General features: G+C 40.7%; 2 protein-coding genes across 5 annotated transcripts; one reads left to right on the forward strand and one right to left on the reverse strand.

The window, feature by feature from the left end:
- Positions 1 to 1,888: 1,888 nt before the first annotated feature.
- Positions 1,889 to 14,102, forward strand: LOC149947649 (RNA demethylase ALKBH7, mitochondrial). The gene is made up of 5 exons (XM_090171487.1): positions 1,889 to 1,907; positions 12,849 to 13,130; positions 13,208 to 13,381; positions 13,449 to 13,573; positions 13,638 to 14,102. The coding sequence occupies exons 2-5, from the start codon at positions 12,852 to 12,854 to the stop codon at positions 13,768 to 13,770; spliced, it is 711 nt and encodes a 236-aa protein (XP_090027613.1). The 5' UTR covers positions 1,889 to 1,907; positions 12,849 to 12,851; the 3' UTR covers positions 13,771 to 14,102.
- Positions 13,744 to 15,659, reverse strand: LOC149947650 (uncharacterized). Of its 4 annotated transcripts, none has more exons than XM_090171483.1 (6): positions 15,578 to 15,659; positions 14,995 to 15,177; positions 14,519 to 14,931; positions 14,310 to 14,402; positions 14,094 to 14,249; positions 13,744 to 14,026 (listed from the first exon to the last, which is right to left on the reverse strand). In XM_090171483.1, exons 2-6 carry the CDS (start codon positions 15,004 to 15,006, stop codon positions 13,816 to 13,818), a joined length of 885 nt encoding a protein of 294 aa, XP_090027609.1. In that variant the 5' UTR covers positions 15,007 to 15,177; positions 15,578 to 15,659; the 3' UTR covers positions 13,744 to 13,815. The 4 variants fall into 4 exon arrangements, with proteins under 4 accessions (XP_090027609.1, XP_090027611.1, XP_090027610.1 ...); XM_090171485.1 differs by lacking the exon at positions 15,578 to 15,659 and adding an exon at positions 15,477 to 15,573 and having other exon boundaries at positions 14,103 to 14,249; positions 14,995 to 15,220; XM_090171484.1 differs by lacking the exon at positions 15,578 to 15,659 and adding an exon at positions 15,477 to 15,573 and having other exon boundaries at positions 13,744 to 14,023; positions 14,995 to 15,220.
- Positions 15,660 to 16,095: the final 436 nt, after the last annotated feature.

A 16,095-nucleotide genomic window follows, 5' to 3' on the forward strand; every position in this document is an offset into this window, starting at 1 on the left:
ATTAGCCTTGAAAAAGGCATTTTGAATCATTTAGCTAGAATAGCTAATTAGCCTTGAAAGGGGCTTTTTGAATAATTTAGCTAGAATAACTAATTAGCCTTGAAAAAGGCTGTTTAAAAATTACCTTAAAACAGCTAAATAGCCTTTAAAAAGGCTGTATTGGCAAAGTTAGTCTCGAAAGAGACTTAAGCCACGTTCACACTAGAGCCTAAAACCCAGTTTAGGTCGGTTTGTTTGCCAGTTTTGATCGCCTACGATGATTCTTAGTTCACACGTGCGAAATCGCTTCACCCCGGTTCGCTTATAGCCAAGGCTTAACGCCATTTCAAATTATGACTAGAATTTTGAAAATACTAAAATGTATCCCAAAACAATTAGTTAATCATGTTTATTATACATACAGTAATATTTTTAGACATTATTTAGAATTTTATCCCCATTATTTTTGAAAATACGAGCAATTTGACCCCCCCGGGCTATTTTTAACAATAGGTACTTTTGTTTTTTTTGGGTTTTGTTTATTTTTTTAGATGTATTATTTGTTAAGGATTACAATAATGCTAAAAGTTTTAACCGCAATTTATTATTTAGAAAGATATGATAAATTTAAAATTGTTACTTGCCATCAATTTTTACCTCGGAAAATATGACACATTTCGAGATTTTTGTCAGTGTTGGATGAGGTAGGACTGAGGACGAATTAGATTTAACGACAAGATATTACTAAATTTTTAAAACGTGTGCAAACCGAAAATGTGTTTTCTACTTTAATACGGCTTTTTTTGGTTTTGTTTATTAATGGTCAAGGATTACAGTAATGCGAAAAGTTTTAACCGCAATTTATTATTTAGAAAGATATGATAAATTTAAAATTGTTACTTGAAAGCAATTTTGGGTTACGTGTAGAATAGCTGCCCCCCACCTGACTTTTTTATATATTTTTTTGGATAGAGGGTAAGACGGGGATTATTTTATTTTTTTTTGGCGGAAATGAATATTAACAAAGATATGAATTTTTAAACATTGGCCTTTTGCAGTGAATTTTCCCTAGGACGATTCTTTAAATTCCTAGATTTTAATGCGTTGTGGATAACGTGGGGCTGATGACGAAAAATAAAATGTGGAAATGCAAAACATACTAACTTACTTTTTTATTTTCGGTATTTTCGCCGTATTTCAATGCATTTTAGGGGTTTTGGCGCGGATAATAGGTTGTTAGGTTATTAATATTATTAGGTTAGTTGGATTAATATCGGGTTGACGATACTTGATGTGTCAGGCTTGGTACTGTCCTCTAGGTTGCGTTATAGATGGCCCATAGCTTTTTTTAGTATGGGGTTGGGGAGGCGCCGCGCGCCCCCAGCGCTCGAGCAAAGCGAGTGCGCGGCGCCGTCAGGCGCCAATACTTAGAATAAATTCGACGTTGTATAAGTCAACATCACACAGAAGACATATAATATGACATAGTATGGTTAAAAAAGGCTAAAATGCGTTGAAATACAGGAAAAATTCCCAACCCTTAAAAGTTAGTACTGTTTTGCAATTGAGCCTTTTTATTTTTCGTCATCAGTCCTACTTTATCCAACACGTACAGAAATCTCGAAATATGTCGTATTTTCCGTTGTAAAAATTGTTAGCAAGTAGCAATTTTACATTGATCATATCTTTTTAAATAATAACTTGCGGTTAAAACTTTTTGCATTACTGTAATCCTTGACAAATAACAAACCAAAAAAACAAAACAAAACACAAAAAAAACAAAAGTACCTATTGTTAACTTCCCCGCCTTGTCGTTTTGAAAGCGATTCTAAGCGAACCCACTTGGAAGAATTGCTTCCCGAACCAACACGAAGCGATTTCTCACGTTGGTTTTAAAAACCAGTTATCTAAACGAAGCGAATTTAGGGGTAAGTGTGAACGTAGCTTTAGAAAAAATTTGACTGGGAGAGAATCGAAATTATGACCATAACTACCTGTTTGTTCAGGAGCAGAAAACGAAATAAAGAAACGCGCGTTATCTGGGAAAAGTCCTTTCTTATCTACGATCAGTGGTCACTGATATCACGTGATTTCGCAAAAGGGACAAGGAGTAAAAAAGAAAAAAACCTTAATCCCCAGGACGCTCTCTATTCAAAGTAGTGACTGGTACGATGCTTTACGCTTCGACTTCAGATCCGCTGGGATTTCCCTTCGTTTAAGCGTTGCAACGGTTTAAGTCGTATTAAAGAAATCCAGTTTCTCACTTTATGCCCCCTTTTGTAGAATTCCTAGAAACTAAGCTTATGTTTATTGTGTTGGTTGGAGCTAAGTTATCACTGAGGCGAACAGGTGGTTTTTTTTTGCTGCTTTCCTTGCACGACGGACTTCCCCGTCCCGGGCCAGTCTTTTGTCATATACTCTATATCAATGTTAACAGAGTACACTACCAAAAGCAGAAACCACAGAGTTCGCTGCCTTTGTTTGTGTACTCAAGTAATATTGATTTCGAGTATAGGTGGTTCAAAAGGGAACGTTTTGTTAGGGCCATTTAGGACTCTTGGAAATTGGAATTGAATGGGAGTTCTTTTTTTAGGGGGCTAGATGACCAATTTTTAAAAATAAATAAAATTTAAAAATCACATTTGGAGGCACCAGAGGCAATTTTTTTAAACTTTTAGAGGCCCCTAAAATAGGCCTAAAATTTTTTAACATAGGCACGTGCCTACTTGTGCCTACTGCTGGCGGGGGCACTGCCTATGAGATTTCTATGTTGATTTCTGCCACGAGTTTGTTCACGTTTTCGGTTCCTCTGTCGGTGATTAGCTCGCGAGGAGCGCCATAATGCCAAATGATGTCTTTGGTGCGAAACTGGGCTGTTTCTTCTGCCTCTTGGAACGGCTTTGGTGATGACGGTGCGAGTGCAATAATCCGTGAAAACCAATACGTGGACGTTTCCATCGAGGGATTGAGGGAACGGTCCAAGTTTGTCAAGTCCGACACGGGCAAACGGCTTGGTGGTGGGTGGGATAGGTTGTAACAACCCTGCTGGTTTGAACGGATACACTTTCTGTTTCTGACACGATTCGCAGGACTGAACGTAGTGTGTGACGTACGTCAACATTTTAGGCCAAAAGAAGCGGAGCCGGACTTGTTCCCAAGTTCGTTGCAGGCCGAGGTGGCCGGATGTCATGTCGTCGTGAAGTGCGAAAAGGATGGCTGTACGAATTTCTTTTGGCGCGAACAGAACTAGTTTGATGTCATTCTCCGTGCGGATTTTTCGATAGAGTAGTCCACCGTGAAGCTCGAAGCAGCGTGCAGCCCGTATGACGGATTTGGGTGCCGAAATGGGTCGGGTGTCCAAAAACTCAATGATTGCAACCGTGTAGTTGTCTTTGCGCTGCAGGGCCGGGATGTCGAATTGGGTGAGATCCAGGCTTGATGAAGATGGTGAACGGGAAAGGGCGTCAGCGTCGAGGTGTTTCTTGCCGTTTTTGTAGCGTATGACCGGATTGAATTCCTGTAACGTAAGTGACCAACGGGCCAAGCAACCGTTTGGGCTCTTGACTGAAGTAAGCCAACAAAGACCGTGGTGGTCCGTGACTACTGAAAGCGATCGTTCGTAGACGTAGGGGCGAAATTTCTTCACCCCGAAGACAATCGCAAGGCATTCCCTTTCCGTGGGGCTGTAGTTACGTTCAGCCGCGTTTAGAAGCCTACTGGCATAGGCAATGACCCTTTCCTATCCGTTGTTTCAGTATAGCCGCTACTATACCGTATGCCGAGGCATCGGTGTGGATCTCAAACGGTTCACGCCACTGAGGATGTTGTACGATAGGAGCGGAGGCGAGACAATCCCGGAGTTGTTGAAAGGCATTGTTTTCGGTTTGACCCCAAGTGAATGGCGTAAGTGGTTGTGAAATCTGTGCGAAGCCTTTTATGAAGCGGCGGTAATACCCCGAAAGGCCCAGGAACCGCTGAACCTGCTTCATGTTTTTTGGCGTTGGGAACTTAGCGACAGCTTCTAAATTACGTGGATCCGGGGAAATGCCATGTCCGTCCACGACGTGACCAAGGTAGATAATGCGAGGCTTCGCAAATGAGCACTTGCTGGGCTTAATTTTAAGGTTGGCCCGGCGAAGGCAAGTGAGGACTTGGTCGAGATGGGTCATATGTGATGGGAAGTCGCGGGAGAATATTACAATGTCATCCAAGTAGGCTATGGTAATTTTCCACATTAGAGGACCAAGAGTTTTGTACATGAGCCGCTGGAAGGAGGCCGAGGCATTACAGAGGCCCATTCCGAGGACGTTGAATTCAAAATGGCCGTCAGGTGTAACAAAGGCCGTTTTTTCCCTGCCCGCTTCGTTGATTTCGACCTTGAAAGTAACCAGAGGCTAAATCCAGAGTCGTGAACAACGAAGCTCCTGCCAAACGATCAAGAGTGTCGTCGATCCGTGGAAGTGGATGAACATCCTTTTTTGAAACGAGATTCAGTTTCCTCCAATCGACGCAGAAGCGCCAAGACCCATCACGTTTCTTTATGAGCACAACTGGAGATTCCCAGGGACTGTAGGACTCGCGGATAGTGCCATTTGAAAGAAGTTTGTCAACCTCGGTCTGCAGAATTTCCCGCTCCCAGAGTGATATTCTATATGGGTGGGAACGAACCGAGGCAGCATCCCCTGTTTGTATTTGATGGCGGATTAATGATGTACGCCCGAGATCACCCTCAAATTTGGAAAAAACGGGAGAGTGTTTCTGAAGAAGAGTAACCAATTTTTGGCGATGGACATCTGTGAACCCCTCACCTATGTCCAGGTGAGACGGAAGACTACAGGAGTTGGTGCTTGTTTCGGGGTCATCCAATAGGTGCAATTCCAATACGTCGTGGGCACGAGTGATGTTGGTGTGCCGGTTGAGAAGGATGAGCCGATGATGCACGTTAGCTACTCGGATTAAAGCTTGGCCGTTACGAAAAGCGGTGAGAGTTTTACAGATAAACAGGCCATAACGGCCTAACGTGGATGGCAAGGGTTCAACCATCATAGACCCAGAGGCGGCGGTAACCGATACTTCCATGGAAAATTCGGACTGCCGGGGATGGTGACATCATGTGTATTACGGACGAGACTGGAGTGGTTGAAAATAGTGTCCGGAAGCGGAAATTCATCTTTCCCGATGGTAATGGAACGATTGCGGAAACTCAATTCGACGTCGTTATAATCGCAAAATTCCAACCCCAGCAAAAAGTCGTAGCCGAAGTTCTGGATGAGTAGGGCGGTGCGTGGAAGTTCCAAGGACAATATCCAAAATACACGTCCCCAGCGGAGAAATGAGAGAACCATTGGCGACACGTAGCTGGAGTGACCCGGCAGGTCGGATAGTGAGACCCAAAGAGCTAACTACTGAGGGGTTTATGATATTTTTAGTGCTTCCGGAGTCGATGATAACCGTAATGGCGGTGTTGGAAGTGGTGGCAGGGATTGATATAAGCGTGCTGACTGGACTGAGAAGTGGGTTCAGACGGTGGTGCACCCTCCACTAATACCGTCGGAAGCCGTTTCCCTGATGGCGAGACTGAGGGTGAGGTGACGGACTGCGATCACGGTTCCATGTTGGGATTGGCGGGAGAGCATAGACCGATGGTGTGGCGGTAGTAGTTATGCGTTTCGAGGCACTCCACCCCAGTAAGGCTCCCCTGCCCCTTTTCCCCATGTCAGAATTACCGGGGTACCCTTCCCCCCGCAAAAATAACATAAAACTCGTCTTTCTCTCTCGACCCAAACCCTCTAATGAGGCACCCCATCCCCCCTTTTTCCTATGCCTGAAATACCGGGGTACCCTTTTTCCCTCGCAAAAACAACTCAAAAACTCACCTAAATTCTCTCTCTTCCAAACCCCCCAGTAAGGCACCCCTCCCCCTTTTCCCCATGCCAGAATTACCGGGGTTCCCTTTATCCCCGCAAACATTACAAAAAACTCGCCTTTATCTCTCTTTCAACCCCCCTCCCCAGGTAAGGCACCCCTCCCCCTTTTCCTCATTCCAGAATTACCGGGGTACCCTTTTTTCCCCGCAAAAATAACAAAAAACTCGCCTTTTTCCTCGTCACAAACCCCCCTGTAAACCCATTGTACCCACTGGCAGATTTGCTCCCCCCTCATGACGAACAGAAACAAATACGGTCGTCCCTTAAAATTTGAAGAGACCGAGAGACCGCTTCGCCTCGCAGAACGGCCGAAAGGCCGGGAGTGCCGAAAAGCTGCTGCATTCCTCCTCCCAGCTTGGACCATGTTACCTACTGCTGCCCTCACTGAGTATAAAGACTCCGGGAAACCGAGCTAATAGATTTTCTCGACCACAGAAAAGCGTGGAAAAAGAGGAGCCACTACCCATACGCGCAGATTTTACCACTCGGCTGCCTTAACAGGGTAAGACAGTCCCGATTTCCTTAGTGACTAATCCAAAACCCGAACGTCGGTGGTTCAAGGTCGACTATAATTATTTCACCGGGGGGGAGGGTCTCACTAGAAAATTTAATAGGCGCGAAGGTACAGCTGACACACTTTTGGGTCTTATGCTACTTTTGATAGTACTAAGACCCTCGTCTCGCTACAAGCAAGGGGGGTGCGGAGTAAATCTCTTCCTACAAATTACACAAGAGGTCCGCTAGACGACAAAAGTGCGAGGGTTAAGCCATAGATATAGGAAACGTATATAAAGGTCTAGATAAAATATTTCAAACGGAGTGAATACGGAGGTGACAGCTAGCAGAAACGCGTAATTTCTGCAGGCCATCCTTATAAGGCGCTATCTATCGGTAAGAAAGCTCGTGCCATCGTCGCGAGAGCCATTGTCTCCTGCTTAAAAATTATACTAAAAGTCACCAACAGATGGTGTCTAAAGACTACGTCCTGCGGAAAGGTCAAGCACTTAGTACGAAAATGCTAAGAGAGCTCGCGCTCTTGGTCACGTGCCTTCCTCGGTGTCTGCTAGGTGTCAATTCCGTAATTTATGTTAGGCTTAGACGCCCCGAAATTAATATAGACCTTTATATACATTTCTTATATCTATGGGTTAAACACGAAGTCAGAGAGAGACAGCTAGACGACTTCAGTGCGAGGGTCCAACACGAAGTCAGAGAGAGGGTATACAACCATGAAGGAATAGTAAGGAGGGGGAATTAATGGTCTAAACTGGTTAGGCAGCAGACTTGTAAATAGTGTATATTTTTAAGAGAGTCCACTGGACCCGGACCCCTCCGCCGATCTATTTTTTTCGACGAGTCCAGGACTCTTCCCTCTTTCTTTACCCCCCCCCTCGTTTAAATTTATAGGTTCTTTAATCTCTCTTTATTCCTCCATATTACATTCGAAAATAAATGGCACCTAACCAGGCAAAGCCTATAAAAATTTTATTGTAATTATAAAAGAGACATGCGTTAGATTGATTTATAGCCCGGTGTACCGGTAAGATTCAAAACACACCACCGGAGGTCTATCATCATAATGCCCTACGCGAGCGTCCACAAGCCCGGACAGGTGACAAAACCAGGATGGGTAGCAGAAGGTGCAGCAATGGGCCGACCAGCGCGCCACTTCGCACACAGCAGTGGGAGTAAGAGCGGATGCTCTGGCAACTCCGGCCGACACCCTACCTAGGAAGGTAGAGAGCTAAACCCATTGGAAAGAGTTCCTAAAGTGGAACGGCGAGCACACAGCAGTCCAAGTAACCCGGCACAGCTGGCACCGGATACTGGTGGAAGCCCAAAACGCCGGGAAACCGCCGTGCCCTCATATGGAGGCCCGCAGCCCCACAGCAGGCTACCCAATCCGCCGAGGCGGCCAGGTTGCCCGGACCCTCTCCGTTAGCCTGGGCCGAAGCCCAGTTACCAGCCCACGCCGGACCGAAGTCGGAGGTGGAGATAGGACCATTTGGACGGAGCTAACATCTCCCAGCGCGCTATAAAAGAGACATCAGATTGTTGTATTTATATACCCCGCTATAAAAGAGACAGTCAGTAATCGAACTACAGCATCAAAGTTGACATATTTTCATATATAATCGTGATCGGGTAAATTAAAATGCTCGTAAATATTATCCCATTTAATTTAACCATTAAAGTCTTCATTCCAAACCCATAGAGCTTAATTTTTTCTACCTTTATTCATGTTAATAAAGCAAAATTTTGGTCTTCAATGGGGCCCGTTAAAGTAAAGAGGGATCTCGTGGTAGACTTTTAACACGTGACACGGAAAACTGAACTCAGTGTAGCCATCTATCGGACGGTGTTTATTCTGATTCTGACAAAATTAAGACAATGCTTATGTATAAATATTAAATACAAGAAAACGTGAAAAGTTTACCAAGTATAAATAATTTATTTCTAGAAATATGTAAATTGTTATAGCACCTTAACAAGTGGTTTTATAATTACAAAAATCTGAAATGGGAAGGTACCTTTATCTTTCTTTTTCTGTTGGGCCTTAGTTATTTTCTTAACTTTTATTTTACAATAAGTGTGATCCATTATAATAAAAGATTCAAACTTACGACGTGATTTCCAACGGTTTTAAATGTATATTCTTATTAATAGAGGACGCGATTTACCGATCGAGTGTAAAAAAGTCTACCACGACCATCCCCCTTTTCTTCAATGTCCCCCCTCTCGGCAGCGGCCAGTTGTCACTACGGTGTTGGATTTAACGTCGCCTCGGAATTCCCCTCCCTACTATTCCTTCATGGTATAACGAAGTCAGAGCGAGGGTGAAACACGAAGTCAGAGAGAGAGAGACCGCTAGACGACGTCAGTGCGAGGGTGTATAACGACGTCAGAGAGAGGGTATACGATGTGATCGCAATCTAAGACAGAGAGAGGGTGAACGATGTCCGAGTGAGGGCTGTTTTTCGATGTTTTCGCATTCTGAGACTGAGAGAGAGCAAAGTCGAATTTTGTCCTGTTTGGCGTGCCATACTATTGGCTCGCGTGGCTTGCCACCACACTCCTACGCATTGTAACCGGCCACCTGAATTAAAAGCTTCAAAAGTCGCTTGATGACTTAGGCCTAAGGTGGTGCCTTGGGTATTAGCCTATCTGATTATTATTATTATTATTATTAAAAAAATTCTGTAATTTTGTGTCGGCGCACTCAGCCGTCAACTCTATCATTTTATGGGTGGCTCTATATCCCACTTTCAAAGTACATGAGTATTATTAATTCAATTTTATTGGACAATAAATGATAGAGTTATCTTTAAAAAAAAATGTTCGCGGAAGGCAGATTGAAATTGTCATTCTAGCGGTACTATTCCCAATTCAATGATGTATACTAAGACCATTTACACCTGGACTGCAATGAAGGTAGTAGACCCCGACGCCGCTAAATTTTTGTCAGCGGCGGCGAGCCGGTCAATTTTATTCGGCGGCGGCAGCGCGAACGGTGTGCACCGATTTTGTTGTCGGCGGCGGCGTTGGCTTAAAATACATCGGCGGCGGCGGCGTGAGCCGGCGTTTCTTTATAAAAAATATTTTTATACTAGAAAGTAGAAATCAACCTACCTGTGGTCCTGCTCCTGGTTTAATTTATTCCAAGTATAGGCTTATTTTATTTACGCTAGTTTAGAATAATAATTAACAGCATATGTAACATAATTACTCATAAGTATGCCACTGTACCTTTATTCACTAACGGTTTGTTTCACCACGAACCAGTAAAAAGGTGGACTACGTTAGATTTTAACCTTTTTATTCATCCTAGTAATTTTGGGAGTCACACTATTGGCTACTAACATATTTCTTTAAGCCAATGAAAAACCTCTAAATTGAGTAGGAATATTTGGTATCGGAATTTTAGTCAGCCCAATGACCAATACGGTTCAGAGAAGGCTTTCCGAAAATGGAACAAGTCGATGTGGAAGTGGGATGGATATTCCACCAGCGTTATTAAAACTCATACCAAGCCTAGTTAGGCCTAGGCTCAAAAGAATCTGCAAAGACCCCAACCGTGGATATGTATTAATACTGCGTATTATGGATTCCAAACTCGTAGTAGTCACAAGGCATTCGCGCTAGCTCACCATTTGCGGAGAGATAACCGATGCAGCTCCCCCATTTTTACCCCTCTCTTCCCAAGTGAGCCGGAAATACGATAATTTAGATTTTCTGCGCATGACCGAAAATTCAAACCTCTTTCCGTTAGCGTTCGGAAGAATCGGTATACAACACAACATTCTTTTCGAAGTTTTCACTTTTCAGAAAGTTAGCTTGCATGTTTTATTTTCGGTTTAAATAATCCTGTAGTATGAATTAAAATTAATTGATGGCGGCTCCAAGGAAAAAGATTTGCGTGTATCCTGGCTACAAGAGTAATACCAGACATGAGGCAAAACCTTATATGAAAGAAGTAACTTTTATTCCGTTCCCTAAACCCATAAAAACGCCTGAAAAATGCAGTAAGTGGTTAAAATGGTTGCAAGAGGTATTAATACATATCCATGCCCCAACCTTGTAGAGGCCCCAGAAAAGCTCAACCTGAATTTTAAATATTTTTCCAGTAAACCTTCTTCTTTTATTTGACCTTGGATTATTAATCCAAGATTTGACAATGCAAATTTATTTTAGAACCTGAATTTCCGAAAACTTCATTAAAGGGATCCATCACTCACAACAGGGGAAGGCATAGGGGTAACATAAAATCCAGACTTGCAGTGTGCTTAAAACCAGTTTTTTTGTGACCCCTATGCATTCCCCTGTTGTGAGTGAGTGATCCCTTTAATTTGCATATTAATTGCATTAACAGCACTTGACAGTATATTGTAGTTCATTGTAGCTCTTACGCCTTGGTTGCTCAAACCTGTTTGTTTACTAAAATAATGGCCATCGGTTTATCAAACGTAGAGCTAATTGTGCGACGGCATAATCGGCATTTGAGATTCGATGACGTCAAATATTACGTAGGATACGGATGACGCAATATCTGTGAAACAAACCGTTAGTAAAGAAATAGAGCTAGTGGCATACTTATGATATATGTTACATATGTTAACATCATTATAATAACGTTGCAAATTATTGTCCAAAATAATTCCAAGCTTCGCTACTGCTGAAAACCGCCAAAACAGCGTGCCAGCATTTTATACAGAACTAATCGGAGTCGCGCTGAAAAAGAAGCGGCGGCGGCGGCGGCGCGCCGACTATAATTTTAAATCGGCGGTGGCGTTGAAAAAAAATCGGCGTCGGCGGCGCGTATTTCGGCGGCGTCGGGGTCTAGAAGGTAGGCGTTGTTGTTAGGCTAGTGTCGCCGCTACCCCAACGCCACCATCGTTATTTAGAGCAAAGATAATTTAAACTCGTACCCTAGACTAGAATACTGAGAGCTTTCCCATTGACGGTTTTGTTTCGAAGCGTTTACCCTTTTCCGGCACGTGACCTCAGAAAAATAGGGCTCCATCGGTTGCGGTAAGGCGCAAACCATGGAGCGATTTTTTTCTGAGTTCCAGAGGGAAGTGGGTAAACGCTATCGGCAACGCGCGAGAGAGTGATTTCAAATCTAGGGTATGAGTTTAAATTATCTTTGTTTAGAGGCAACTCTCGTCCACAAGAGAATTCGGGCTGAAAAAACGCGTTCACTTCGCGCTCCTCTCCCGACATTTTACTCGGTCGCCCAGCGAGTCGTGACCAATTTTCGAGCGTTATTTACGGCGTCAAGAGAAAAACAGCGGAAGAAAGCGCAAACATTTCCTATGTAAAATGTTAGTAAATTAAAGGAAAATTCATAAAACGCGGTCGAAAAATATAAGACACCGGTAGCGCCATCTGTTTTAGTTTTCTTTCTAATTTATGTTTTTCTTCGTATTTTTAGATAACTATTATTAATAGTTAACAAAGTTTTACTGGGTTAGATAATTTTTTCCATAGAAATCTCATAAGTAACTAGAATGCTGCCGCCTACGGCCGAGCTTGACGCCAGTTCGCCTTGAACCTTCAGCCAATGAGAGGCCGTAGAGTGGTTAATAATCCTCCTTGGATCCGCTACTATAGCGGGAGATAGTTGACGTCATTATCTCTGGTGACATTAAATTCTTGGCAGAACCACTCTTTGAGCTCTGATTGGCTGAAATCTGGCTATCGTCTGCCACCGCGTTTGGTCCATTTGCCAGTTACACGGCAGCATTCTAGTTACCTATGAGATTTCTATGATTTTTTCCGTAATGTTTTTAAAGTTTAAAAGCAGTTTCTAATGTCTTACGCTGTAGTTACGACCATAGCTTAATTTTCTGTTTCGTCGGGTACTCCACCCCAAGAATATATTAAAAGCTTTATATTCTTTGCTCCACCAAGAATGTATTTATTTATACTCAGGGAGAATGAATATGTCGAGATCATTTTTAGCGTTTCTCCAATTCCACTCGTTGGAGCCCCCGGTATGCTCCTCCACTTTAATAAAATCAAATAATAATGCAATCTCATTGGTTCTTAAAAATTACGTTTTTCGACGCGATTAAAGCTGCTGTGAGGACGCAAAAAATAAGACCGCCTCCTTCCCCCCCCCCCTTAGCGTGACGGCGTTAGGGCCACAACGTGTCCGTCGATAGCCTCGACATATTCATTCTCCCTGAGTATTTTGGCTCCACTCTTGCAGATTAACGTCTTGCATGCTGTACAACAGAGCTGCCTTACCTTTTAATTTCTCTAATTTTTCAAAATTACTACCTTTTCAATTTTATTTAAATTACTTTTCTATTAATGCATATAGGTATTGAACAATAAAATAACTGTACTAAAATAATAATTTTGGTCCATGTTTGAAATAGTTTTTTTACATTTTTTTTTGTATTATGAGTGACATTCATTATTATTCCATTATAACAGACAATGTTAACTAACTGGACATCTATTTTTTTGAAACAATTTCGAAACAACATACCTCATGTAAAGAAAATCTACGGTGTGCCAGAAACTTTAGCCCAGCGAAGGGACTATAAAGAAAGCCCATTAAATCTGTGCTCAGTTGACACTAAAGTGCTAGGACAAATAGCAAAAGTCATGAAAGTATATGAAGACTTTATAACTGATAATGAAGAAAAATCTCTGTTAGAAGAAATTGAACCATATATCAAACAAACAAGATACCAGTACGACCATTGGGATGATGTAACATACTTTTATTTATGATTCTTAAAGAGAAAAGAAAAATTACAATATTAACCAACTTCCAATTTTGGTAACAGGCTATTCATGGATATAGAGAAACTGAAAAAAGCAAATGGAATAAAAGCAATGAGCAAATAATAAATCGTATAAGAGCTTTAGCCTTCCCACCAAATCTAAATCAACTGGAACATCTCCATGTTCTTGATCTTGCTAAGAATGGCTTCATAAAACCACATATTGACAGCACCAGGGTAAAATTTCAATATTTTCAGCAAGTTCTAACAAATATCACACAGGGAATGAAACCTTTTTCTGTAGTTTTGTGGAAATACAATTGCTGGGCTTAGTTTAATGTCTACTTGTGTCATGAGATTGATTCATGAAAAAAACAAGTCACTGGTTGTGGATGTGTTGCTTAAGAAAAAATCATTGTACATTATGAAGTAATTTTATTTCACTATTAACCTACACAAACAAGCATTTAAATTTTCAAACTAAATATTTCAGGGATTTGGCAAGGTATGAATTTACACATGAAATACTGGAAGACACAAATTCTTTCTTTAAAGAACAACACATACCTCGGGAAAGAAGAATTTCTGTTATTTGTAGAAATGAACCAATAGATTTAGATAGTTAATAATTTAGTTAGAAATTGTACTTAATTAATAAAGTTATTTGTCAATTATTTCTTTCCAAATCTGGTTATAAAAGGAGATCTTTTAATTGGCACTGTAGTTTGACAGTGACAACAACAAACATATTCAAAAGTATCAAAGAAAGGCCCCAATTGAGGTGCTATGGGATCCCAGGCCAATAGTGTGTGGTAACACGTTTTAGGTTTGCATGGTACTATTGGTGCATATCCAAGCATACTACAGAATACTGGTGGTCTTCTGAAAGTCAATTTTATTTAATTTATCAATTAACAAAACAATTCACAATATAATTATGTTTTATTACCTAACTGACCTGCAAATTGACTCTGAGTAACATTGTTGCATATTTTGAGATTCTTGTACAATAAATCTCATTTCTCCTTTTATGTTGTACATATGGTACGGAACTCTTGTCACTTGAGTTGGTCCTAAACATTGTTGTTGAATTCCAGAAAAATTCCTGCAAGATATATTTTGAAAATGTATTTCTAGAAGACTCATTTTGTTTATTAAATCTTACAAGACATAGCCTCCATGTGAATCTAACAATTTACAAGTTGGTGCTTGGCCCACCATTTCTGGTAAATAAGGAGAATATTGTTGGAGTTCTAAACTACAAAAAATAACATGCTTAGATATATTTTTAATGGAAACTTATAATATAAATAATTTTTTTCATTCAATGCAATTTCTACCCTTCTACAAAATAAAAAGGATTATAATACTTACAATTTTCTCAAGTACAAATCAGATCTTGCATAGCAATGAAGTAAATCCTCTCCATAAAGAACATTGCACGCTCCTTTATTATAAGGTGTTACATATGAAGGAGAAACTGGAGATATTTGAGGATAGCCTGGTGGTCCAACTGCCGGACCTGGACCAATTGCTCCACTTCCAATTGGTGTTGAAACACCTGGATATGGATATGTTCCATGCCCAATACCTGGATAAGCGCCAAAACCAGGCCTAGCCAAGCCACCAGTTCCAAAATATCCCGGATCATAGCCACTTCCTAAAGCATGTTTTGGTTTTAATTCATCACCTTCTTCCTCGGCTTTCTTGCCTTTTGAATGAATAATATCTTCGACTTCTTCTGATGTTGCCATTAAAAGAGCAGTAAGCAACAAGAGGTTTCCAGCCTACGATTAAGTTAAAAATCAATTTGAGCGATGGTTTCATTTTCTACTATACTCTCTTTATACCTGCCAAATCATTTTGGGAGCAAAATTCGACAAGAGCTACACAAAAAACAGCAAGTGACTTAAAGGTGCTAGACAACAGGTCCTCCCAATATTTAACAAAATTATTGAAGGACAAAATTTTTACTAGATAATTCCAAGCTGGTTACTTTCTCCATTTGACCCAAATATCTGTGGTTATTGTTTCTAAAACACAATTGTGTTTCAATAAATGGTGGAAAACCCACACCTTGGGAAAATGAAGCCCTTGTTTATTTTCAATAGATTTTGTTAAATGCACAAAGACCAAAAAGCTTAATAGAAAACAGGAAGAAGAGAACAAAACGTTTTGATGCTCATATCCCTCCAGTTTCAGGGAAATATATTTCGTTAAACATTATCCTAGACCCAGATGAACTTTCGTGTTGCCAGATTCATACTGTTTAATAAGAGCTTTATGATTCTTCATACAAAGCTTATTGAAAATGACCCTGTATAGCAATTACCTTCAGTGTTTAAATTTCAATATATTGGTTTGTACAAATTCAGATTTTTATTCATTGTTTTCTTGTGAATGCGCATACTGCCACTTTAAATCAAAAATTACCTTCGCATTTATAGATATTTTAGAGTACCAAACATTCCATTTAAAATTTTCCCAGCAACTTTGAAGTTTATTTTGAAATAAGTTATGAAAATATATAGTTCCTATTTTAGTCAGTTTCAATTTATTGGTTGCAAACCTGTTTATGCTACGTTATTTAATTTCCATTTCAAATTGAATTGAATTTAGAAATTTTTCAAACAGTATTAAATTTTTTTAAAATTTGAATTTCTCAATTTAATTTTATGAAATTTACTATGAGGAAAAGTCCATTATGAACACTAAATAATCATAGATACGTGATATTCCCTAAATAGTACAATAAGCTTCTGTGTGTTTTAGTCTAATATCTACCGAAGGCTTGATTAGGGTATGTCTAACCTGCTTCTAAAAAAATGGTCAGTGCTTTCTTTTTATATTTTTTTCAAGCAGTTTTTGAATGAAAAAAACTGAAGGAGGAATAATGTAGTAAATGTTATTCATAAAAAGGTATTAAAAAATTTTCTATTACAAAACTAATA

The sequence above is a fragment of the Leiobunum rupestre genome, chromosome 4, assembly GCF_980474605.1.
Source record: "Leiobunum rupestre chromosome 4, qqLeiRupe1.1.hap1, whole genome shotgun sequence".
Taxonomy (NCBI): Eukaryota; Metazoa; Arthropoda; class Arachnida; order Opiliones; family Sclerosomatidae; genus Leiobunum; species Leiobunum rupestre.